Source organism: Rhinatrema bivittatum, chromosome 4 (assembly GCF_901001135.1).
Source record: "Rhinatrema bivittatum chromosome 4, aRhiBiv1.1, whole genome shotgun sequence".
Classification (NCBI taxonomy): Eukaryota; Metazoa; Chordata; class Amphibia; order Gymnophiona; family Rhinatrematidae; genus Rhinatrema; species Rhinatrema bivittatum.
In genome coordinates, this window is record NC_042618.1 from 22,272,670 (window position 1) to 22,294,646 (window position 21,977).

General features: G+C 48.6%; 1 protein-coding gene across 1 annotated transcript in view; it reads right to left on the reverse strand.

Annotated features, from left to right (window-relative positions):
* LOC115089274 (inositol-tetrakisphosphate 1-kinase-like) overlaps positions 1–21,977 on the reverse strand; it is a 96,537-nt gene that overhangs the window by 11,834 nt on the left and 62,726 nt on the right. The window contains exons 4-8 of the mRNA XM_029597395.1: positions 10,831–10,929; positions 10,093–10,133; positions 8,281–8,446; positions 6,810–6,877; positions 2,478–2,640 (exon numbers count right to left, since the gene is read on the reverse strand). Of these exons, the coding sequence (XP_029453255.1) occupies positions 2,478–2,640; positions 6,810–6,877; positions 8,281–8,446; positions 10,093–10,133; positions 10,831–10,929 (537 nt within the window). The remainder of the gene's footprint in view (positions 1–2,477; positions 2,641–6,809; positions 6,878–8,280; positions 8,447–10,092; positions 10,134–10,830; positions 10,930–21,977) is intronic.

Genomic DNA, 21,977 nt, shown 5'->3' on the forward strand with positions numbered 1-21,977 from the left:
GACAGGCCTATCCCGACACAAACCAAACCTAACCTCTCCCCCCTCAGCTCCCCCTGCTCAACCTTGTACCCCCCTGCCCCCTTCTCAGCTCCTCCCTACTCGGCCTCCCACGTTTCACCCTACCCTCCGCCCGACCTTTCCCTCGTCTCCTCCCCCCAGCCTCTCCCCCCTTTTCCTTGTCACCTGGCCGACCCTCCACCCTTAGCATTCCCCCTCCCCGCTACTCCCTTTATACCTTCCAAAAATGCATTCCCTGGTGATTCCCAGTGATTACCTTCCCTCAACCCCTCCGTATCCCTACGTAGGTAAAGAGATCCTTGTATATTTAAATCTCTGTACCCCTTTCCCGCCCTACTCACCCTGCCCCTCCAATACCCTTTTGCTAACCCATTAACCCCTTTTCCCTTCTATACCGCCCTTAAATCATCCTAACCCCCTTCTTATTTCATATTTAAGTGAATACTTTAAGTAAATGTCTCTCATTACCTCCTTAGCTCTACAATTTTGATTATGACTGTACTTATCATCAACTGTATATAGTTGCAGCTATTTGTGTTCTTTCACTCCTTTCTGTCCAGCCTTTGCCCTTCCCTTAGCCTCCCCTCTCCCACTCCCCGGTATCCTCCCTTTCCCACTCCCCTCCCCTCTACTATTGCTCTACTACGCTATTGTTTTACCTATTTATCAGTTTTACTGTGTTATTGTTATATTGTAACTTTCCTCCTTTGAGTTTTTTGTAAACCGGCATGATGTGTTTCACGAATGTCGGTAAATAAAAGTTAAAAATAAATAAATAAATAAATAAATAAATTAAGGTAGAGTTGCAGAAATCCACTGCTCATTTCTGGGATAAGCAGCTTGGAATCTGTCTATCCTTTGTGGATTCTGCCAAGTACTTGTGATGTGGATTGGCCACTGTTGGAAACAGGATACTGGGCTTGAGGGACCTTTGGTCTGACCCAGTATGGCAAGTCTGATGTTTTTAAGTCAAAATTCAAATCCCAGTGACGCTCCTTGTGACCTTGGGCAAGGCACTTCACTCTCCATTACTTCAGATACAAACTAAGGGGCTCATTCAGAAAACCACATTAGGCCATGTATTGCACGATAAACGCTGTTTTTTAATGCGGTAAATAGCCTAACGGAGGGGATAATGCAAGGTAAAATACCTCCCTTTATATCATCCCCAGGATGTGCATATTTAAATGAGCTCATTAGCATGCGAACAAATACTAATCAACTCATTACTAATCAAAACTATGCAAATCAAATAACGTGGCTTGACTAAAAAAACCGCAAGCCATGTTACTCGACATGTAAGTTAGCTGCAATTCAAGATTCGTAGCTAACATCCCCTGGAAAGCATCAGGACATGAATGCACATCTCAATGCTCCCGGGTACGTGACTTAAAGGGGCCACTCGGCCCAAGCCACCTCTGCCCCTCCCCCCCCATCAAAGTGAAAAAAATAAAAACAGGGTCTTCACAGATACCCGTTACACTGTGCCCCATGCCCGCCCCTGGAGGTGGCTGTAGTGGTAAAAAAAAAAAAAAAAAAAAAGTTAAGAGATCTGACCATAGCCCTGCCCCAAACCCTCCTGAGGCCTAGTCCCCATCCCCCACACTACAGCATTTACTCACTCGGCCCCGGTGGAGTAGTGGGGACCTGGAGTGCTCCCTAAGCTCCAGGCTCAGCAGCGACCATGTTTCAAAATGGCCCGGGCCCAGCCTTTGCCCCTATCATGGAATGTCTGTTTTTGCTAAACTCAGATATCCAGTGAAACTACGTGGCCAGATTTTGCAGTTCAGCCTTGTGCATTTCTGAAGAGGGAGCAATCTAGCTGGGTAACCCCTTAGTTGCCTGGTTAAATCCCTCTGAGAACGGTCCCTTTTTATTGCTGGACCTTGGAAACGAAGGCTGAATTTACAGCAAAAGTCTCCATGGACTCAGACCATACACACATTACTTTACTCATCCACCGAGGTTTCCTCCAAGCTGCAAGAAAAGTTCAGGTTAACTGCATCACACCAGGGCAGAAAGAAAAAAAAACATTTAGGTCAGACCTCTGGTGGTGGATATCGCAATGGTCTGTCCAGCTAAGAGACTTGACCGGACAAGTCAGGGGCGTCTCAGGACAGGCCAAACTTAGCTGGATAACTCCAATATATCTGTGCAAGTTCCTTGGATAACTTTAGCCATGCCGCAAGGCAAGCCTAAAGTTATCTGGATAAATCTGCTGGCTGCATAATCGCCACCTACTTCAAACGAAGTGACACGGAAACACTAACTGCTTTAAGCTCATTCCAAACAATTAAAAAAAAAAAAAAGCTGGGTGGTAGGATCTGAAACCAGAACCTACCCCCAACCGCACATCTTCATTGTTTTAGTTTACATCTCCTGCGTGAAGCAGTCTGACAAACTCCCCCTGCCTCCCTCGATAGCGGCAAAAGCCATACATCTAGCAGGAGAGCCTTTACCTGGGAATGCATTGATGTCGATGACGGCGTGCTGCCCCGTCCGATTGTTAATTATGATGTCGATCCCAAACAGCGAGATGCCCAGAGCCTGCCGCAGCGCCTTTGAAATCTCCCGGATGACGTCGTCACTTGGCCGCTCAAACACGCCTTCCACTCTATCCAGCTGGGCGGGAAAGAAAAGCGCGCGTGCATGTGAATTTCTAAATCCGTGCTCCTCGGCAGTGCCCGGCAGCAGGGAGGAAGCTGTCAGATGGACAGGTGCCATTCCACTGCCCTTCATGAATAAACATATACCGGAGTGCAGGCAGGTTGGTTTCCCAGCCTGAATACTACTTCTTTTTATTTTAAAGATTTTAAAAGAATATATTACAAAGAATATAGAATGCATGCAATATATTCCCTATGAAGTCTGAATTCGGTGTATAGAGTGAACCCATGTCACCTTCTGTGATCAAGAGAAACAAAAACAATTTTTTTTTTTAAATGACTTGATTATTTTTTTGTTTATATACAAATTCATTCAATGAGTCACTTAACTCCTAGTTTGCAAACTTTTTTTTTTTTTAATGTCCTCTGGCACGGTGGTTCTTAACCCAGGCCGCAAGAACTGCCTGGCCCACAGGATTTTCAGGATGTTCACAATGAATATGCATGAAATATTTCTATGCACTGCCTCCACTTTATGCAACTCTCTCTCCTGAAAACCAGACTGGCCAGGCGGACCCCCGGGGACTGAGTTGAGAACCACTGCACCACTTATTTAAAGCTTGTAAGGTTACTGTGCATTCCAAGTATAATTTCCCTTTTAGTTTAAGGTACCTCTAAGTTGCATGTATTTGAGAATCAGCATTGAACTGACATTATATAATGCCTTAATGGATTTCAGGGTGGATAAAGCCTCTCCTGGTTTTACCTTCTCTGTGTCTCAGAGTAAATCTTGGACAAGGGATCCCCAAACTCTGTCCTCAACCAAGTTGGGTTTTCAGGATTCTGAAATGAATATGCACGTGGTCTGTTTGCATACAATGGAGGCAGTGCATGCAAATTGCAACAGTTCTCATGCAAATTCATTGTGGCAATTCTGAAAACCTGACTGGCTGCAACCCTTGAGGATCAATTTTGGAGGCCCCCCAATTTCCTGGCTAACCTCACACTGGATGTAAGTGAAATGAGATTCTGATTCATTCTCCAGTTGTTCCATCTCAAGAAGGCTTATTATTAAGTGGCAGGCATCGAAATTCAAAGTAGGGGATTCAGGAAATGCACACTGTCTCTTTTCTTTCCCTCTCCCTCACATCCCCTCTAATACAATCATCTTGTTCTCTCTTCTTTCTCCTCCTCATCCCCCCCAATATAATCACCTTCCTTTCCTCCCCTCCCCCCAAACCCCCACCCCCCATCATAGTCGCCATCCCTTCCCTGGCTTCTTCCCTCCCATCTCCCTCTGGCATAACCACTGTCCCTTTCCTCATCTCCCCCGCAATCCCCCCCCCCAGCATAATCACTGTCTCTTCTTTCGCCTCTCCCCCCCATCCCTCCAGCATAATAGTCGCTCCTTCAATTGCCTCCTCCCCTCCATCCCCTCGGCATAAACAAGGTGCAAATTCTTTTAATGCTAGAAACTTTACTCCTGGTCAGAGGTGGAGCAACGTTTCTAATGATGGATCCGCCACCAGGGCTCCCCTGTACCCGGAGGACAAGCGGCAGAGGGCTTGACAGTGCGTTCATTTCTGTAAGTCTAATCACGGCCAGATAAGCGACTAGGAGCAGAACAAAAAGTTATGCTTGTGAGGTAGGCGCACAAGAAAAGAGAGGCTCCTATACGAACTCTTTCATTCAGCCCCGCCCCTCGGGAGTTACACTGCTGACTGCACATTTTAACTCGGGGGGGGGGGGGGGGGGGGGGGGGGGGGGGGAAGCATATTTTAACTCCCGATGCATTAGCACAGCATTAGCTTACTGCACTGGGTGTTAAATTTTTTTTAACCTGTGCATTAAAACTGTGTGCTGAATTTCACCTTATAGGCTCTAACTTACAGGTTACTGCATCAGTCTGTCAGATAGCGATTACAAAAATATGCACAAAATTGGACAATACAAAAGGACTGTAAAGGCCCATCCAGCCTGTCCAATTTACTTCTGTCACATAATGCCTCAGCGCTACCCCAGCACCCACTCAGGGTAACCCTGTGGCTACTGGGGAGAGTCCTGAAAAGCACTGCCCAGGCCAGCCTGCAACTGCACACGTGCTGCTCCTACACTGCCAATCTCCCACCTGCCAAATGGGTTCCTATTTGTCTTCTAGGCAAGTTCCCTGCCCACAGGCTATTCCCTGGTGGTTTCTAGTGACACTGAGACCCCACACAACCCAAGGGCCACAAGGTTCCTAGAAAAACACCCACAGATCAAAAACACACAATACCGGAATCGTTAGTCAGTCCAAGACAGGCAGAGCTAACAAACTAAGGCCCGGATTTATCAACATGCACTAAATATCGCATGCGATAGAAAAAGGGGTGTGTCTTATGGTAATAGGCAGTTTATTGCAATTGCGCTAATACCTATGTGAAGCGCTAAGTTAAGTTTTCGCACTTTAAGATAAGGGCCAGAATTGTTGCAACCACTGGGGGGACCATGTTTTAAGGTGCTGGAGAGCCAGCCTAGCTATGAGAGAGAGAGAGGGAGACTAGCTATAATACCCTCACACTAGATAGGTATTTATATCTCTATGGGAGGCCCACCTAGTAACTCGAGGTGAGATTTAGGTATTAGTGTAGGAGTTAGGGGCCACTTTGACATTCAAAATGAGAGGTACGAACAGAACAGTGCTCTCTTGTGAAGATTTGATGACCTTTGGAGTGAGGAAACTCAGCCAAAGATGAGATTTGTGCAGTGTTCTCTCAAGCTAGAGTCCATCAAGCTAGGTTGAGAAAACACTGCACAAATCTCATCTTTGAGTGAGATTCCTCACTCCAAAGGTCATCAAATCTTCACAAGACAGCACTGTGCTGTTTGTACGTCTCACTTTGAATGTCAAAGTGGCCCCTAACCTCCTACACTAATACCTAAACCTCACCTCGAGTGACTAGGTGGGCCTCCCATAGAGATATAAATACCTATCTAGGGTGGCAGGCATTATGGCTAGTCTCCCTCTCTCTCTCTCTCTCTCCATGCGATGCCCCCTAACTCCTCCTCTTTTCTGATTTGCATCGTACCATACGTTATGGTGCTATCGCATGCGTTAAGGGGTTTTAGCATGCATTAAAGGTGCTTAATGCATGCGAAAACGCTGTTTGATAAATGACCCTGTTATACGTCTATTAACCAAAAGTGGGACAAGTGAACAGAGAAAACTAACTAACTATGCAATCAGGAACAGGTAAAAGAAGAAGGATTAAAAACAGTTAAGAGCTCAGTAAGCGCTTTTCACCACTGCCTGGGGAGGACAGGAAAACAGCTGTCTACCTTAGCTGAACAGGACCTCAGCACCGAGACCTACTTCCTCTGCATTCCCAGCTGAGATTGGAGCATTTCAGAACCCTCAGAGCCAATCAGTGCCCACGGTGCTAACAATCACTTCCTGACCAACGTCTTCTGACCTGCAATAGTCTTCTGCCAACATCACCGCAGGATGTTTCTATCTTGCACCTCCCCTCAGGGCTGCTGGGATGTGTATTTATTTATTTATTTTATTTAGAATTGATTTATAATCCGCTTTCCTGGCTAAAATCATGCAAAGAGGTGAATGTGTAGGCTGTTCAAGCGTCCCTGTGAACCAAAAGCAGGATCCAAAGCCTCTGCCTGAACTACTGTGCAGAGGTCAAACACTGCTGCTTGCAGACCAGCACAGAGGAAATGAGCTCTCTGGGGAAAAGTGCAACCACAGAGCATGCAAAACCCTTGTTTCGCCACAGCTTCCTTTCACAATGTTCTAGGTTACAAATGAGCTCTAGATTCCCCTTGCTTTTTTTTTTTTTTTAATTTTTCCAGCCCCAGGTTTGCGGGCAGGGGAAGAGAGCCACTTCTCATACATCTATGTCTGGGTACAGGGCTTCCTTTGGGGTTTTTGCAGCTTCACTGTTTTTCTCACGTTACACACGCACATTCACTCGCCTTTATGCTTGTCTGCTACATTCAGGGCTAAACGCAAACTTTTTCTATCACTAAAAGCCATTTCTCCTTCTCCAGTGTCTTTCATCAGCACTTTTGTCTGTAGCAGTTTGTGTTTCCTAGATTACTTTGTAAGAGCCATGAGGACACGTGAGCCCTGCCAAACAAGCATGCACACTGTGGCTAGCCGGTGAAAATGTTAAAGAAAGGCTTGGTACTTACTGCTGTTAAGACGGAGGACGACTCTGGTTTTGACACGTTGTGACTATTGAAAAATATTGATTCTCTATCTGTAATGCAACAAAAATACAAAAAAAAAACTGTGTCAGAAAACCGTGTGAAAGAAAGAAAGGTTTCAACTGTCTTGTTTTGATAAAGGGCGATATTACAATACCCATCCAACACTAGGTGGCAGCATTACTAAGCCATCTGATTTGCAAATTGTGACAATGCCCTCTTGGCCACAGCCTACCGTTATCAGGAGCAGTTCAGGTAAACAGCCACCTGTCCTGGACAGGTGGCGCGACATTCGAGCATGTAGATCTGGAAAAACAAAAAAAATCACCACCATGCCCCAGCAAAGTCTGTCAAACCACACCCTGGCCTCGCACCGGAGCACGAGGAGGAAGAAATCGTGTCCGTGCGTGCCGGCATTTTGTGTTACTGCCGAGGCTCAGCTTCATTAACATGAACGCTTTCCCAAAAATCAACCCTCTATTAGAACGTTGTGAATACCCGTCTCTCGCAAAAACAAAAAAAAAAAAGCTGGATTTTCTCCTCTTCCTTCTTCCCCTCTCCAGTAGGGACACAAACAGCTTTCGTGGCCCCATGCACACCGGCCCTGCAACCTCATAATACGTTGCTATAGCCTTAGCCTCTGGCATCTGTGAAAAGCCCAAGTCACGGGCTGCCGCACCCCGCTGTTTCCATCCTTCCCAGGTAGATGAACTAAATCTGTACTACTTGTACCGCTAACGATAATTACATAATTGGTCTCTCAAGTGCCTTTGTGTGGAAGAGGAACTGAGCAAGTACATTAATTATCACCAAGCCTGAAGGCACATGACCCCTCCCGCATCCCTGTGAGAAAACCCTTCCCCTGAACCCCAGGATGCACTCCAGAGCCATGAGCGTCACGCAGTGGGACACTCAGATGTAGTCATCTACTATAAGCTACCTCCGACCCCGTGAGAGGAAAAAAATACACAACACTAGTACAAACTGAGAGTGCTAGGCCTAAAGGGAGAAGGATTACAGGAAGGGCATAGGGGAGTATTCTGTAGGAATCTGGAGAAGACTGCCTTGCCAGCAGTCTCAGGGGCTCCTGGTCCCACGCAGATGGGGGGAATGCCAGGCAAGGAAGAAATCACTATTGCTGTTTCGGCAGCAAATTAGACCCCCCCACACACACAAAAACCATAAACTACAGGGCACTGCCGAGTACTCACAGCTCTTTAGTGAAGGAGAACTTCACCCACCTCGTTGCAAGGACACCCCCCCGGCACAGCTCTTACAAACCTCAGGCTACTATTAAGTTTGTCTAAAACATTTGTTTCAAGCTGAAAAGCTGTAAGCGCACTTGCAAAATGGGGCACGCTGGGAGAGATATAGGGAGGAGAAGGGGGTGATGTCTCACCGAACAGAACAGATAACATTTAACCATGGATAAACTCTCGCACCAGCGGGACTTTACCTGAAATGCCGGCTGAGAAGTTCTTTAACGACGGCCTCTCCACCACGGTGTACGACTCCCCCACCACGAAGACTTTGTACAGCACGGCGTTGTGACTGACGAAGCTCTGGACGACGCACGGGGGCTGGACGGCGCTCAGACCTTCCTGGTTGAATACTATCGCCATCTGGAACACAGAGGACCCACACATTTACCACCTGCGAAATCTCCGACCCTTCTTTCTTTTGTGTGCCGGAAGGATTTGACTGGACAGAGTCAACCATGTGGAATACGTTAAGAAAGGAGCGCCAAGTCCCGACCAGAGCCAGGAGAAAGTGCTTTTTAAAAAGGCAGAATGAGGCCAACAGAGGTAGCATGCAAGAAAACCAGCCTCTCTTTTCTCTCTCTCTCTCTCTCTATGCCTCTTACTTCTTGCACCAGCCTGAGAAAAGAGGAGGAAAGACGAGATCAGGGTCAACACGGCGACACCTGCTGCCTAACAAGTAAGCAGGAAAGGATTTTATTTCCCTACAATGTGCCTTCCTCCTTTGGGGGCCTTACCAGGAACAGAGAAGAGAGGACAGCCCTAACGAGGCACAGTCATGGTGGGACAAGCGAGTCAAACAGTTTCAGCTGGCGCTGGGTCACGACCTGGGTCAGTGGCTGGAATTCTGTGGGGGTTTCGGATTTCCTATCTTGCTGCAGGAATTGTTCAGAGGCACCAACTCTCTCTCGGCTTCTCTCATGGCTTCACCCTTCTTGCTGCTGGATCCGACAGATACACTGCATTACAGTTGGCGTGATTTTTCTTTGGGCTCCTGAGTGATGCCGACTCTAAAATCATGTTTAAAAAAAAAAAAAAGGCTACCCTGCCCTCCCCATCTCCAACACACAGGAGAGGCAGCTTCTTGTTCTCAGCAACAACAGCGGCTTATGCTGCTCAAAGAGTACAAGATACTGTGCCTGCCACCACCAGAGCTGCCATTCAGCCTGGAGCTGGAACTGAAGCTCGTCACTGGGCAGCTCCGGAGGCAATACCAGGTTTGAATTACAACCAGGCGCGCCCAACAGAGACAGAGCCGTGCCAGGTCCGGAGGGAGCTCCTGCGTGCGCGGAAGCATTTACGACGAGACGTGCCCCGTGATTGTCCTCGGCTCCTCTCGGAGGTCTGATGCAAAGAGACCCTGCCTAACATCAGAGGGATGTGCATGGGTACCGGGCGTCTGTGGCACTCAATCCCCATTTCCAAGCACACCCGAGAGGCTCCACCGTCTGCAGCCTGTCACAGTGCTGCTAATTACGACCCCCCAGCAGGTACACAAGACCTGTCTTGATACACACAAGTCTGGTCCTGGCTTCATCTGTGCTGAGAAGCGGACAGTTCTTGGCTGACTGTCCTCCAATGAAAGAGAAACAGGAAACCCCACCACCACCCCCCTGCAAGATAAAAAAACACTTTTTTCCGTCTTTTTAAGCATCTGGTATTCTCTTTATACATCTGACAGCTCTTTCGTATATTGTTGTTTTTTGTTTAAGAGGTTTTTGCCATGTGGGCAACATGAAAGGTGATTTTAACCTCATAATGGGCCAGGGGGAGAGGTGGCTGTGGCCCCTTGGAACCATTTGCACAGCGGTTTTCACACCCTCAGACCCCTGACGGAAGCGCATGGTTACTTATTATTATTACTGGAGTCTCCGGGCTTGCCCCATTTAATATACTGTACTCAATGCAAACCTGCGGGGAAAATAAACTATGGATGTGCTACAAGCAGGGTGGAAGAGACGAGAGGGATGGGAGGCAGATTTAAAGCCCCGAGGTCCTCCTTCACTCACCTCATGAGAATTTGTGCCGTGGGCCACTTTAGTTTTACAGACTAAACAGAAAGAAAGAAAAAAAAAAACCACGTTACTAGATGCGTTCACAGATAACACCCCCCTTCCTAATACTGCTAACCACTAGACTCCAAGATACAACAACGGGGACATTTTTCTTTCAATGAGACCAGTTAAAGAGAGAGGCGTGCCCTGCTGTCCATTCATCCTACAATGAAGCTCTTGGGGCCCACTTCCTTGCTATAGAATCAGCTTCTGCGGTTAGTAAAATGCGGCCTTTAAAAAGGAGTGCAAAAAAGCTGAAAGTGCAGATTATCTTCCCTGTGGATATACAGCACTTAAATTTAAAACACTGGAAAAAAAAAAAAAGCGTTGTACGCCCAGACTGGGGGAGGAAATAACTTATGTAGCAGCCCTTCCAAAGAAGACTGACTTCAGCGTGCTCTCAAAAGCTCATGTGCAACATCAAACTTGGATGATTCTTAACGGTGGCGTAAGAAAAGTTTATCACAGCACTCTGAGAATCTACAATCTCCCGGAGGGGTTTTACGTGCGCATTTATTGCACACGGTAGATCATACTAATAAGGAAATCAAGACACATTTTTTTTAAAAAACACGCAAACAAAAATCACCTAGAAAGCGTTTAACCGGAGAGATGGATAAGAAAATGGAAAAAAAAATAAAATAGACTGTGCTACTGATGTAGGCGAGAGTGGGAACGAAAGGGAGTACGCACTGAATGGAAAGGCCAGGCCGTTCTTCTCCAGGAGCTGCACCGTCTCTTCCCCACATTCGCTCGTCAATTCCATGAATGGGGGGGAACATATTCTCTCATCTACAAGACAAAAAAAAACGGGAAAGACACATAAACCAATATCGTCTTTCCTGTGTACAACAGCATCTTCTTTCCTGTGGCAGATGGGTTGGAATATATATTTTATTGGACCAGTGTAAGAATTATCCAGAGCCATTGTGACTCATGAGCACTCAAGTCCACATGGGCAACTTCTTCAGATGTTTGCATAGAGGGACTCATGTGGTCATGAAAGTTTTTACCCATGACTATCAATCATCACCTGTGGAGAATCCTTATGCTAGTCCATATCACAGCCTGCAAAGAACCCAGCTTTCTCCATGACCAACACAGATATCTAGAAATGTGCATTTCACTGAATATATCATCAAACCCGTACAACAAAACATCACTTTCCCCAAATTTTCCCCTATAAAGCTGCAGTACTAACAAATACACACTCCTCCTCACTTGGCTAGCGGACTGTGTTTAAAAGTACTTCTAAGCCAAATATCATTGCTAAACAATGATATAAAATTTTAGCTAAGGGTCCTGCAGTTGCGCCTGGAACAGTTTATGAATGACCTGACAACTCCTGATCATACTGGGTTTATTAAGTGTAGGCTGTCTTCTACAAACACCTGCAGACTCCTGCATAATATTAAATGGGTTAAATGCAAGGTTGTCCCTGGGTTAATAATTTCACTAGATGCCAAAAAGGCCTTTGATTGGGTAAACTGGGCATAAATGAGAGCAGTGTTAGTGGAAGATTCCCAAATGGCTTCCTGAGTTGGATATCAACTCTATATTCTAAACCCTGAGTGAGAGTTAATTGATACTCTTCTCCCAATCTTTTCCTTAGAATTACTTAGCATAAGTCTGAATATCACGGGGGTCTCAAGCATTGATGTCAAGAAACCCATTACATTTTAAGAAAAAAACAATACTGCCTGCTAATTCATCCTCAGTACAGAGCAGATAAATGCAGACAGAAACCTCTGATATGGGATTTCACTTGACCCCTAGGCATACAAGGATGAGTAACAGAAAGATAATACAATTTCTCACAAACACACTGCCAGAAGGGACTATAATGACCTTTCCTCAATACATGTCTTCAGCTGGAAGGCTTGGCAGGCATCCCAGACAACAGCTCAACACAAAGTGCTTTGTAAGCTGTTAAATTTATAAGATTTGCCATAAAAGAAGAGCAAAGGAAAATTAGTTCTTACCTGTTAATTTTCATTCCTGTAGTACCAAGGATCAGTCCAGACTGCGTCTGGACTGATCCTTGGTACTACAGCAGATGGAGTCAGAGAAAAGCTGAAAATCACCCATCAAATAACCTGGTGTGCCACCTGCGATCCCTCAGTATAATCAATATCAAAGCAGAATGAATGGCTATTATAATTACTTTAGTTTAGTTTATCAACCAATGACTAGACCAAGTCAAACCTAAGAGTCTTGAAGAAGTAGAACTTATATGAATGTCTTAAACCAACAATAACTATGTCGCGTAGACGCGTAGTCTGTGAAATAATCTACCAAGAGAAATACAAACATCTGAACGGACTTTCCTGCCAATGGGCGGGCGTCTGGACTGATCCTTGGTACTACAGGAACGAAAATTAACAGGTAAGAACTAATTTTCCTTTCCCTGTACGTACCAGGATCAGTCCAGACTGCTGGGATGTACCCAAGCTGCCCTAAAAGGGGTGGGGCCCAGAGAGCCCGACATGAAGCACACTGCTGCCGAAGGAATCCACCTTCGGATCCCGGACATCCAACCGGTAATGTCTAGCAAACGTGTGCAATGATTTCCAAGTGGCCGCCCGACAAATCTCTTGGGGCGAAACACATTGGCTTTCTGCCCAAGACGCTGCTTGTGCCCTAAGAGAATGCGCCTTAACCTCTGGTACTGGGCGCCCGTGACTTATGTAAGCAGAAGCAATAGCGTCTTTCAACCAGCGGGCAATAGTAGCCTTAGAAGCCTTAGTCCCTTTCTTAGGACCACTCCACAAAACAAAAAGATGATCCGACAATCTAAACGGATTAGTAATCTCTAGGTACTGCAAAAGGACTCTACGGATATCCAACCTCCTCAGATCTTTATCCTCAACAGAGAATGCCGGCAACTCGACTGACTGGTTGACATGAAATGCCGAGACTACCTTCGGAAAGAATGAGGGCACTGTCCGAAGAGAAATCCCCGAATCAGAAATACGCAGAAAAGGCTCCCGACATGACAAGGCTTGGAGTTCTGAAACTCGTCGAGCCGAACAAATAGCCACGAGAAACACCGTTTTAAGCGTTAAATCCTTCAATGTAGCCCGCTTCAGAGACTCAAAGGGGGGCCCACAAAGGCTACGGAGAACCAAATTTAAACTCCAGGATGGACAGATTGTGCGCACTGGAGGTTTCAAGTGCTTGGCCCTCTTCAAGAATCTTGCCACATCTGGGTGAGCAGCAATAGAAGCACCATCAACCTTACCACGAAAACAGCCCAAGGCTGCTACCTGCATTCGGAGTGAACTGTACGCCAAGCCCTTCCATAAGCCATCCTGCAAAAAGGCAAGAATGTGACCTATAGTGGCTTGCCGTGGGTGCAAAGTCAACCCACGGCACCAAGAATCAAATACTTTCCATACGTGAATGTAGGTGATAGATGTAGAAGTTTTTCTTGCCCGTAAAAGGGTGGTAATAACCGCTTCCAAGTAACCCTTCTTCCTTAATTGTCTCCTCTCATAAGTCAAGCCGCTAGACAGAAGCGGTCTGCCTGATCGAAAAATACTGGACCCTGCTGCAGTAGGTTCGGTAGGTGACTGAGGCGCAAAGGACCGTCCACCGCTAGATTGACCAGATCCACGAACCACGGTCTTCGCGACCACTCCGGAGCCACTAGAATCACTGGCCCTTGGTGAGATTCTATGCGTCATAACACCTTTCCCACCAACATAAAGGAGAATGTGGGACGGCCAAGGAAGTACCAGGGTGTTCACCCCTTCCGATCCGTGATCCCGCCTGCGACTGAAGAAACGGGACGCCTTGGCGTTCAGACGGGTCGCCATTAAGTCTAAGCGGGGGGGGTCCCCCACCGGCTCGAGATCAGCTGCATCGCTTCCCCGGATAGCGCCCATTCTCCAGGATCTAGCTGCTGTCGACTGAGGAAGTCCGTCTGAACGTTGTCGACCCCAGCTATGTGAGATGCAGCAATGCGGGCCAGATTGCGTTCTGCCAGGTCATTAACATGTCTGCTTCGTCGGCCAAGGGGCGACTTTTTGTACCCCCTTGACGGTTTATGTAGGCCACGGTGGTCGCATTGTCGAAGAGCATCCGTACTGCCCGGTGGCGGACCAGGGGTAGGAACTGTTGCAGCGCCAGACGAACCGCCCTGGTCTCTAAGCGATTGATGGACCACTTGGTCTGTGACAGTATCCAAAGACCCTGCGCTGACCTCGATTGACAAACCGCCCCCCAACCGGATAGGCTGACATCGGTCGTCACAATTATCCATTGAAGATTCTCCAGGTCCACCCCTTGAAGTAAGTGATCCGGAATTAGCCACCAATCCAGACTGGATCTGGCCGGTTCTAGCAGAGGCAATGGAAGGTGGAACTCCTCCGACTTGGGATCCCAACAAGAAAGTAGCGCCCTTTGCAAAGGTCTCATATGCGCAAAAGCCCAAGGAACCAATTCCAAGGTAGATGCCATAAAACCAAGAACCTGCAAATAGTCCCACACACGGGTGAGGGAAGAGACAACAGGCGCCATACCTGAGACATCAAACGGTCAATCCGCACCAGAGGAAGTGAAACCTTGCCCACGGCGGTATCGAATCGGGCTCCTAAAAACTCCAACACCTGGGATGGAACCAGCTGGCTCTTTGCACAACTGACGACCCAGCCTAGGGACCGTAGTTGAGACAAAACCGAGCGAACCGCTTCCCTGCAAAGGATCTCCGACTTCGCTCGTATGAGCCAGACGTCCAGGTAGGGATGTACCAAGATCCCTTACCGCTGAAGGCTCGCTGCCACTACCACCATTACTTTGGTGAACATGCGGGGAGCCGTCGCCAGCCCGAAGGGCAGGGCGCACAACTGGTAATGTTGTCCCATGATCATGAACCGCAGAAACCTCTGATGGTGTTCTTGGATTCCTATGTGGAGGTAAGCTTCCGTCAAATCCAAAGAAGCCAAAAATTCGCCTTTGTGGACTGCCGCAATGACCAATCTCAATGTCTCCATTCGAAACCGAGGCACTCGCAACGCCTCGTTGACCTGTTTGAGGTCCAAGATCGGCCGGAAGGAGCCCTCCTTTTTGGGTACTACGAAATAAATGGAGTAGCGACCAGTCCGGCGTTCAGTTCCAGGAACCGAAACTATGGTTCCTAGAGCCTTCAACTGGGACAATGTTTGGAGAACAACTTGTTGCTTCTGCTGAGGCCCGCAGGGCGATTCCAGGAAAAGATCCCGCAGGGGTCGAGCAAAATCCAAAGTGTAACTGCGACTTATAATATCTATAACCCACTGGTCTGAGGTAATTTTGACCCATTCCTCTCGAAATCGGGATAGTCGACCCCTGATCCTTGGAACTGAGGAATGGGCCGGCGCCCCTTCATTGGGGAGATTTATTGTTGTGGGCGAAGGTATAGGAGGCTCCAGCACGCTGAGGCCGCCTGCCACGAAAGGAATATGCCCATGATTGCGCTCGGGTAGCCGATTGCCTAGGAGTATAAGAAGAGGAACCCCTACCTGACCGGAAATGGCGCTGTCCCCGAAAACGGCCCCTGTAGGTACCGGGTGAGCGGGCCGACCTGGGTTTGTCTTACGGTAGCTTGTAAACCTTGTTGTCCCCCAAGGCCTTTATGAGTTGCTCGAGCTCGTCTCCAAATAACAGTTTACCCCGAAAAGGAAAGGAACCTGGCTGAGACTTGGAAGAGGCATCCACCGACCAGTTACGGAGCCATAGTAGTCGCCTTGCGGACACTGCCGAAGACATAGTGCGTGCCGAAGTACGAAGGAGATCATACAAAGTATCAGCTGTATAGGCTACCGCTGATTCCATTCGGTTCGCCTGCTCAACTTCTCCTGGAGGAAGTTCCTGGGCCGTGAGCATCTGTTGAACCCAACAGAGAGTAGCTCTTTGCATGAGGCTGCTACATACTGTGGCCCGCACCCCCAAGGCGGACACTTCAAAAATCTGCTTAAGCAACACTTCCAGTTTCCTATCCTGGAGGTCCTTGAGTGCTGTTCCTCCCTTCACAGGGATAGTAGTATGCTTGGCTATGGCCGTGACTTCCGAATCTACCTTAGGAATCTTAAGCAGGACGAGAGATTCATTAGGAAGCGGGTAAAGTTTTTCCATGGCCCTGCTAACTCTCAAGGAGGCCTCAGGGGTCTCCCATTCACGGGTCACGAGCTGGAAAAGCTTTGGATGGAAAGGAAAAGTTTGGGGTAGAGCCCGAAGCCCCACCAAAACCAAATCCCCTGGAGAAGTATCCGGCATCTCTTGTGGGATGGGGATTTCCAGTTCCTAAAATACATGGGAGATTAAAGGATCCAGTTCCTCTCTGCGGAACAAAAGGAGCACCTGCGGATCATCCCCCTCCACCGGGGTGGCATTTTCTACGTCATCACCCACATCCTGGGTGGAGGGATCCTGAATCTCCGGATCCGCCGTAGCAAGAGGGCCCAACAGCCCATCCCCCGGAGCAGGGCGAGCAGTGCGAGGTTCAGTCCTCCCCTGGTCCTTGGAAGTCCTAAAAAGTTTAGCCTCTGCTTCCATGTATGCCTTATGTAAACACAATACGAATTGTGAAGAAAACGGGTGTTGCTGCTTTAAGGCCCCCCCCCTGGGGGCAGGGAGGAGTCGAGTCTGCAGGTAAACCGCGCGGTCATTGTGGGAGGCAAGATGGCCACCGCTCCTGCGTTGATCGGGAGCGAGCCAGGCCTCTGCTTCCCAGCTGACTGACCACCGCGCGGATGCTGCATGACTACCCCCCCGTGCCGAAATTGAGCACCGCGAAGGCCCCTCGCCTCTGGGGATACACCGGGAACAGAGGCCTTCGCGGGAGAGCCGGGGCCCCAGCTCCCCACAAGCAGCACACATTGTCCCACACGGCATCGGGGAGCGCACGAAGCAGCCGGGTGAAGTCTCCACCCCCTCCAGAGACCCGGGAGAATCTTGGCAGGCTACGGCTGAGAAAGGAATCCGACGCACATAAAAATAAACTCCTTCAACTGTCTTTTTTTCTTTTCTTTAACTCAACCTTCAGTGGACAGCCAGGCTAAGTAAAGCAGAGGAATTTTTTTTTTGGCGTCTCTAAACTGTCCGAGGAGGGTGAGAGTGACCGGGCCACTGGTAAAATGGCTGTAGGGCAATGCCCTGCCTCGCCTGCCTGTAGTTAGCTGCTTCTTTTTTTTTTTTGTAGAAACTAACTTAACCAACACTCTGTCTTTTTTTTTTTTTTTTTAATTGATTTAGTCAAAGGGTTTTTTTTGTTTGATGAGAAATCAAACCTGTCTGGAACGAATCCCAGGAAATTTAGATAGAACCAGGACCGCAGGTTATGCCTCTCAATCTGCTGGAGTCAGAGAAATACTGAGGGATCGCAGGTGGCGCACCAGGTTATATGATGGGTGCTTTTCAGCTTTTCTCTGACTCCATCTGCTGGAAGGGAGGCATAACCCAGCAGTCTGGACTGATCCTGGTACGTCCAGGGAACAAGTTTATGTTAGTATTTCATTATTAAAAGCTTTAAGCTAGTAAAATAAACTATAAATAAATAACTGCAATGTAGACAGCTGAACAGGAAGACCGGGCACACAGCCGGCTAAACAGAGAGATAAGATATGTATGCCTTTAAGTAATTAAGCCTGCAGGTGTAAACAATTAAGGGTGGATTTTGCAAAGGCTTGCATGCGTAAAAAGCGGGGTTTACACGCATGGCTGAGCGTTGCACATGCTGCGCACATTTTAAAACGGCCCCAGCTATGTGCTTAAACCCCGCTATGCGCATAAGTGCTGGGCGTAAAAGAAGGGAGGGCGGGGTCTGGAATGGGACGGGACAGAGGTCAGCCGCTATCCCGGGGAAGTGCATGCCGGCAGCTGGCCAGCGCGCCCAACTTGCTTCTGCTCCAGAGGAGCAGTAAGTAGAAAAATAACAACATTTTGGCTAGCTAGGTAGGGGTTAGGGGTCAGAGTGGAGAGGGGAAAGGGAAGGAAGGTTCCTGGCGCGTGCATATTATAAAATCAGTGCGTGCATGTACGCATGCCGGGAAGCACACGCACGCTCGCTCTTTTTAAAATTGACCCCTTAAGGTATAAGTGTATAAGCCTATAAGTATGTAAGCGTCTAAGCATATAAAAACAAACATGGAGTAGATTTTTAAACTTGCGCAAGCGCTACCTGGCACACACACATGGCCACATGATTTTATAACGTGCGCATATTATAAAACTGGGGGTCGGCGCACGCAAGGGGGTGCACAATTGTGCACCTTGCGCGTGCCGAGCCGCACTGCCTTCCCCAGTTCCCTACCCCTACTTCCCTCGCCCTTTTCCCCTTACCTTTTTCTTTTGTTTTCTTTTGTTCTAGAAGTTACTTCAGCCCTGGGGCTGAAGTAAGTTGCGCGCTGGCCCACTGCCGGCGTGTGATCCCTAGCACAGCAGCAAATGACCGCTGTGCTGGGAGCTCTGACCCCGCCCCACCCCCAGGACCTCCCCGCCCCTTTTTGCAAGCCCCGGGACTTAGACGCTTTTCGGGGCTTTACGCACATCGCTGGGCCTTTTGAAAACAGGCCCGGCGCACATAAGCTGATTTACGCGCGTAGAGTTTTGAAAATCCGGCCCATAGTGTGTAAGAAGCTAAGGGGTACATTTTATAATGTGCGTGCGCTTCCCGTGTACACACATGGACACACCAGTTTTATAACATGCGCGCCTTAATCGACTCAGAGTTCTCACACTGACACATATCACACGAGTGCAGCAACTGTAAGATTGGAAGAAATAAACAATAGATGTACAGGATCTGTGGTGAGGGAGTGAGAATTGCAAGAGAAAGACTGGACTTTTTCTTGCAATTCTAATTCTCTCACCATACGTTTCCCACAACATGGTTTCAGATGGGCAGATGGAGAGAGAGGTATAAATGAGGGAGAAATGTGTTTACAATACTGAACAACTAAGGACATAAGAAATTGCCATGCTGGGTCAGACCAAGGGTCCATCAAGCCCAGCATCCTGTTTCCAACAGAGGCCAATCCAGGTCATAAGAACCTGGCAAGTACCCAAACACCAAGAAGATCCCATGCTACTGATGCAATTAATAGCAGAGGCTAGTCCCTAAGTAAACTTGATTAATAGCCGTTAATGGACTTCTCCTCCAAGAACTTATCCAAACCTTTTTTAAACCCAGCTACACCCACATCCTCTGGCAATAAATTCCAGAGCTTATTTGTGCATTGAGTGAAAAATAATTTTCTCTGATTAGACTTAAATGTGCTACTTGCTAACTTCATGAAGTGCCCCCTAGTCCTTCTATTATCTGAAAGTGTAAATAACTGATTCACATCTACTCGTTCAAGACCTCTCATGATTTTAAAGACCTCTGTCATATCCTTCCTCAGCCATCTCTTCTCCAAGCTGAACAGCCCTAACCTCTTCAGCCTTTCCTGACAGGGGAGCTGTTTCATCCCCTTTATCATTTTGGTTGCCCTTCTCTGTACCTTCTCCATCGCAACTATATCTTTTTTTAGATGCGGCGACCAGAATTGTACACAGTATTCAAGGTGCTGTCTCACCATGGAGTGATACAGAGGCATTATGACCTTTTCTGCTTTATTAACCATTCCCTTTCTAATAATTCCTAAAAGAAAATTATTATTTACCTGCTAATTTTCGTTCCTGTAGTACCATGGATCAGTCCAGACAGTGGGTTATGTCCCCAATCCAGCAGATGGAGTCAGCACAAGCTTTGAGGGGGCGTATCCATATATACTACTACCCCCTCTGCAGGAGTTCAGTATCGAGTATATCAAAGCCCGAGTAGAAACCCCCGAAGGATCAAGTTTGTGAAAACAGATAATGAAAACAATTGTAACCGCAACAAGTAACTGCAAACATCCTACTAACTTGTAGGGAGCTGTGAAAAACAGCGAAAAGAAACGACTGTGAAGACACAGAACACTGCGAGCAAGAAGCAGCGCAGAGCTGAGCAGGATCAAGAACCCAAACGTGGTGGGCGTCTGGACTGATCCATGGTACTACAGGAACGAAAATTAGCAGGTAAATAATAATTTTCTTTTCCCTGTACGTACCTGGATCAGTCCAGACAGTGGGATGTACCCAAGCTTCCCTAAATCGGGTGGGGTCCTGCGAGGCCTGCTCGGAGAACCTGCTCGCCAAAGTGTCCAGAGACCGAAGAGGCGAGGTGCAGACGATAGTGCCTCGAGAACGTGTGTAACGATTTCCAGGTGGCTGCCCTACAAATTTCCTGCGAGGATACCGAGCGAACCTCCGCCCAGGAAGCCACCTGAGAACGTGTAGAATGCGCTATGATTCCGGGTGGGGGAGTCCGACCCGACCCAATGTAGGAAGCAGCAATGCCGGCCTTCAGCCATCTGGCAATGGTAGTCTTCGAGGCCTGAGACCCCTTCTTAAGACCGGCCCAGAGTACGAAGAGATGGTCAGAGGTCCGGAACTCATTTGTAGCCTCCAGATAGAGGCGCAGAGTGTGCTTGACATTCAAGAGACGGAGAGACTTCAGCTCTGAGGAAGAGAAGGACGGCAACTCCACCGTCTGGTTCACATGGAATGCAGAAACCACCTTCGGAAGGAAGGAGGGAACGGTGCGAAGCGAAACTCCAGAGTCGGAGAAACGGAGATAGGGCTCTCTACACGACAGAGCCTGCAGCTCCGAGATGCGTCGAGCGGAACAGATGGTCACAAGAAATACAGTCTTGAGAGTGAGATCCTTTATCGTTGCGCTGCGCAGCGGCTCGAACGGTGGTCCCGACAGGGAGCGAAGCACAGGTTAAGACTCCAGGAGGGACAAGGGTCCCGTAACGGAGGACGCATATGCTTGACACCCTTGAGAAAACGAGCAATGTCAGGATGCTGTAGAAGAGAGCCCCCATCGCTCAACAGCGAACCAAGGGCGGCCACCTGAACCCGTAGTGAATTATAGGCGAGCCCTTTTTCCACCCCCGCCTGTAGAAACTGAAGGATCTGAGGTACAGAAGCCTTAGCGGGTCTCGTGGCCTGGCTGGTACACCACAGCTCGAACACCTTCCAGACTCGAACATAGGCCGATGTCTTTCGTGCCCGCAATAGCGTGGATACTACCGCCTCCAGGTAGCCCCGACGCCGGAGGCGGCGCCTCTCAAAAGCCAGGCTGCAAGACAGAAGAATTCTGCCTGCTCGAAAAATACCGGGCCCTGATGTAGGAGCTGGGGGAGGTGCCCCAGCCTGATTGGCCTGTCGATCACCAGCTGTAGCAGGTCCTCAAACCAGGGTCGCCTGGGCCATTCTGGGGTGACGAAAACCACGGTCCCCTGATGGCTTTCTATTCTGCGGAGCATCCTGCCCACCAGGGGCCATGGTGGAAAAGAAAGATATGGCGGCCACGGGAGGACCAGGGCATCCACTCCCTCCGCGCTCTCTCCGGCGACTGAAGAAGCGTGGAGCCTTGGCGTTGAGAGCGGACGCCATCAGATCCAAGTGGGGGGCCCCCCACCGATGGACGAGAAGTTGCATTGCTTTGTCGGAGAGAGACCACTCTCCGGGTCCAGCAGTTGACGACTGAGGAAGTCCGCCTGGACGTTGTCCACACCGGCGACGTGCGAGGCCGCTAGCCGGACGAGATGACGCTCCGCCCATTGCATCAGCAGCGCCGCCTCGAGCGAGACCTGCGGGCTGCGCGTGCTTCCTTGTCGGTTGATGTAGACCACGGTGGTAGCGTTGTCCGATAGGATTCTGACTTCTCGGTTCCGAAGAAGCGGGAGGAAATGTCGCAGAGCTAGCCGGACCGCTCTGGTTTCCAGACGGTTGATTGACCACTTCGCCTCCACCGTGGACCACGTCCCCTG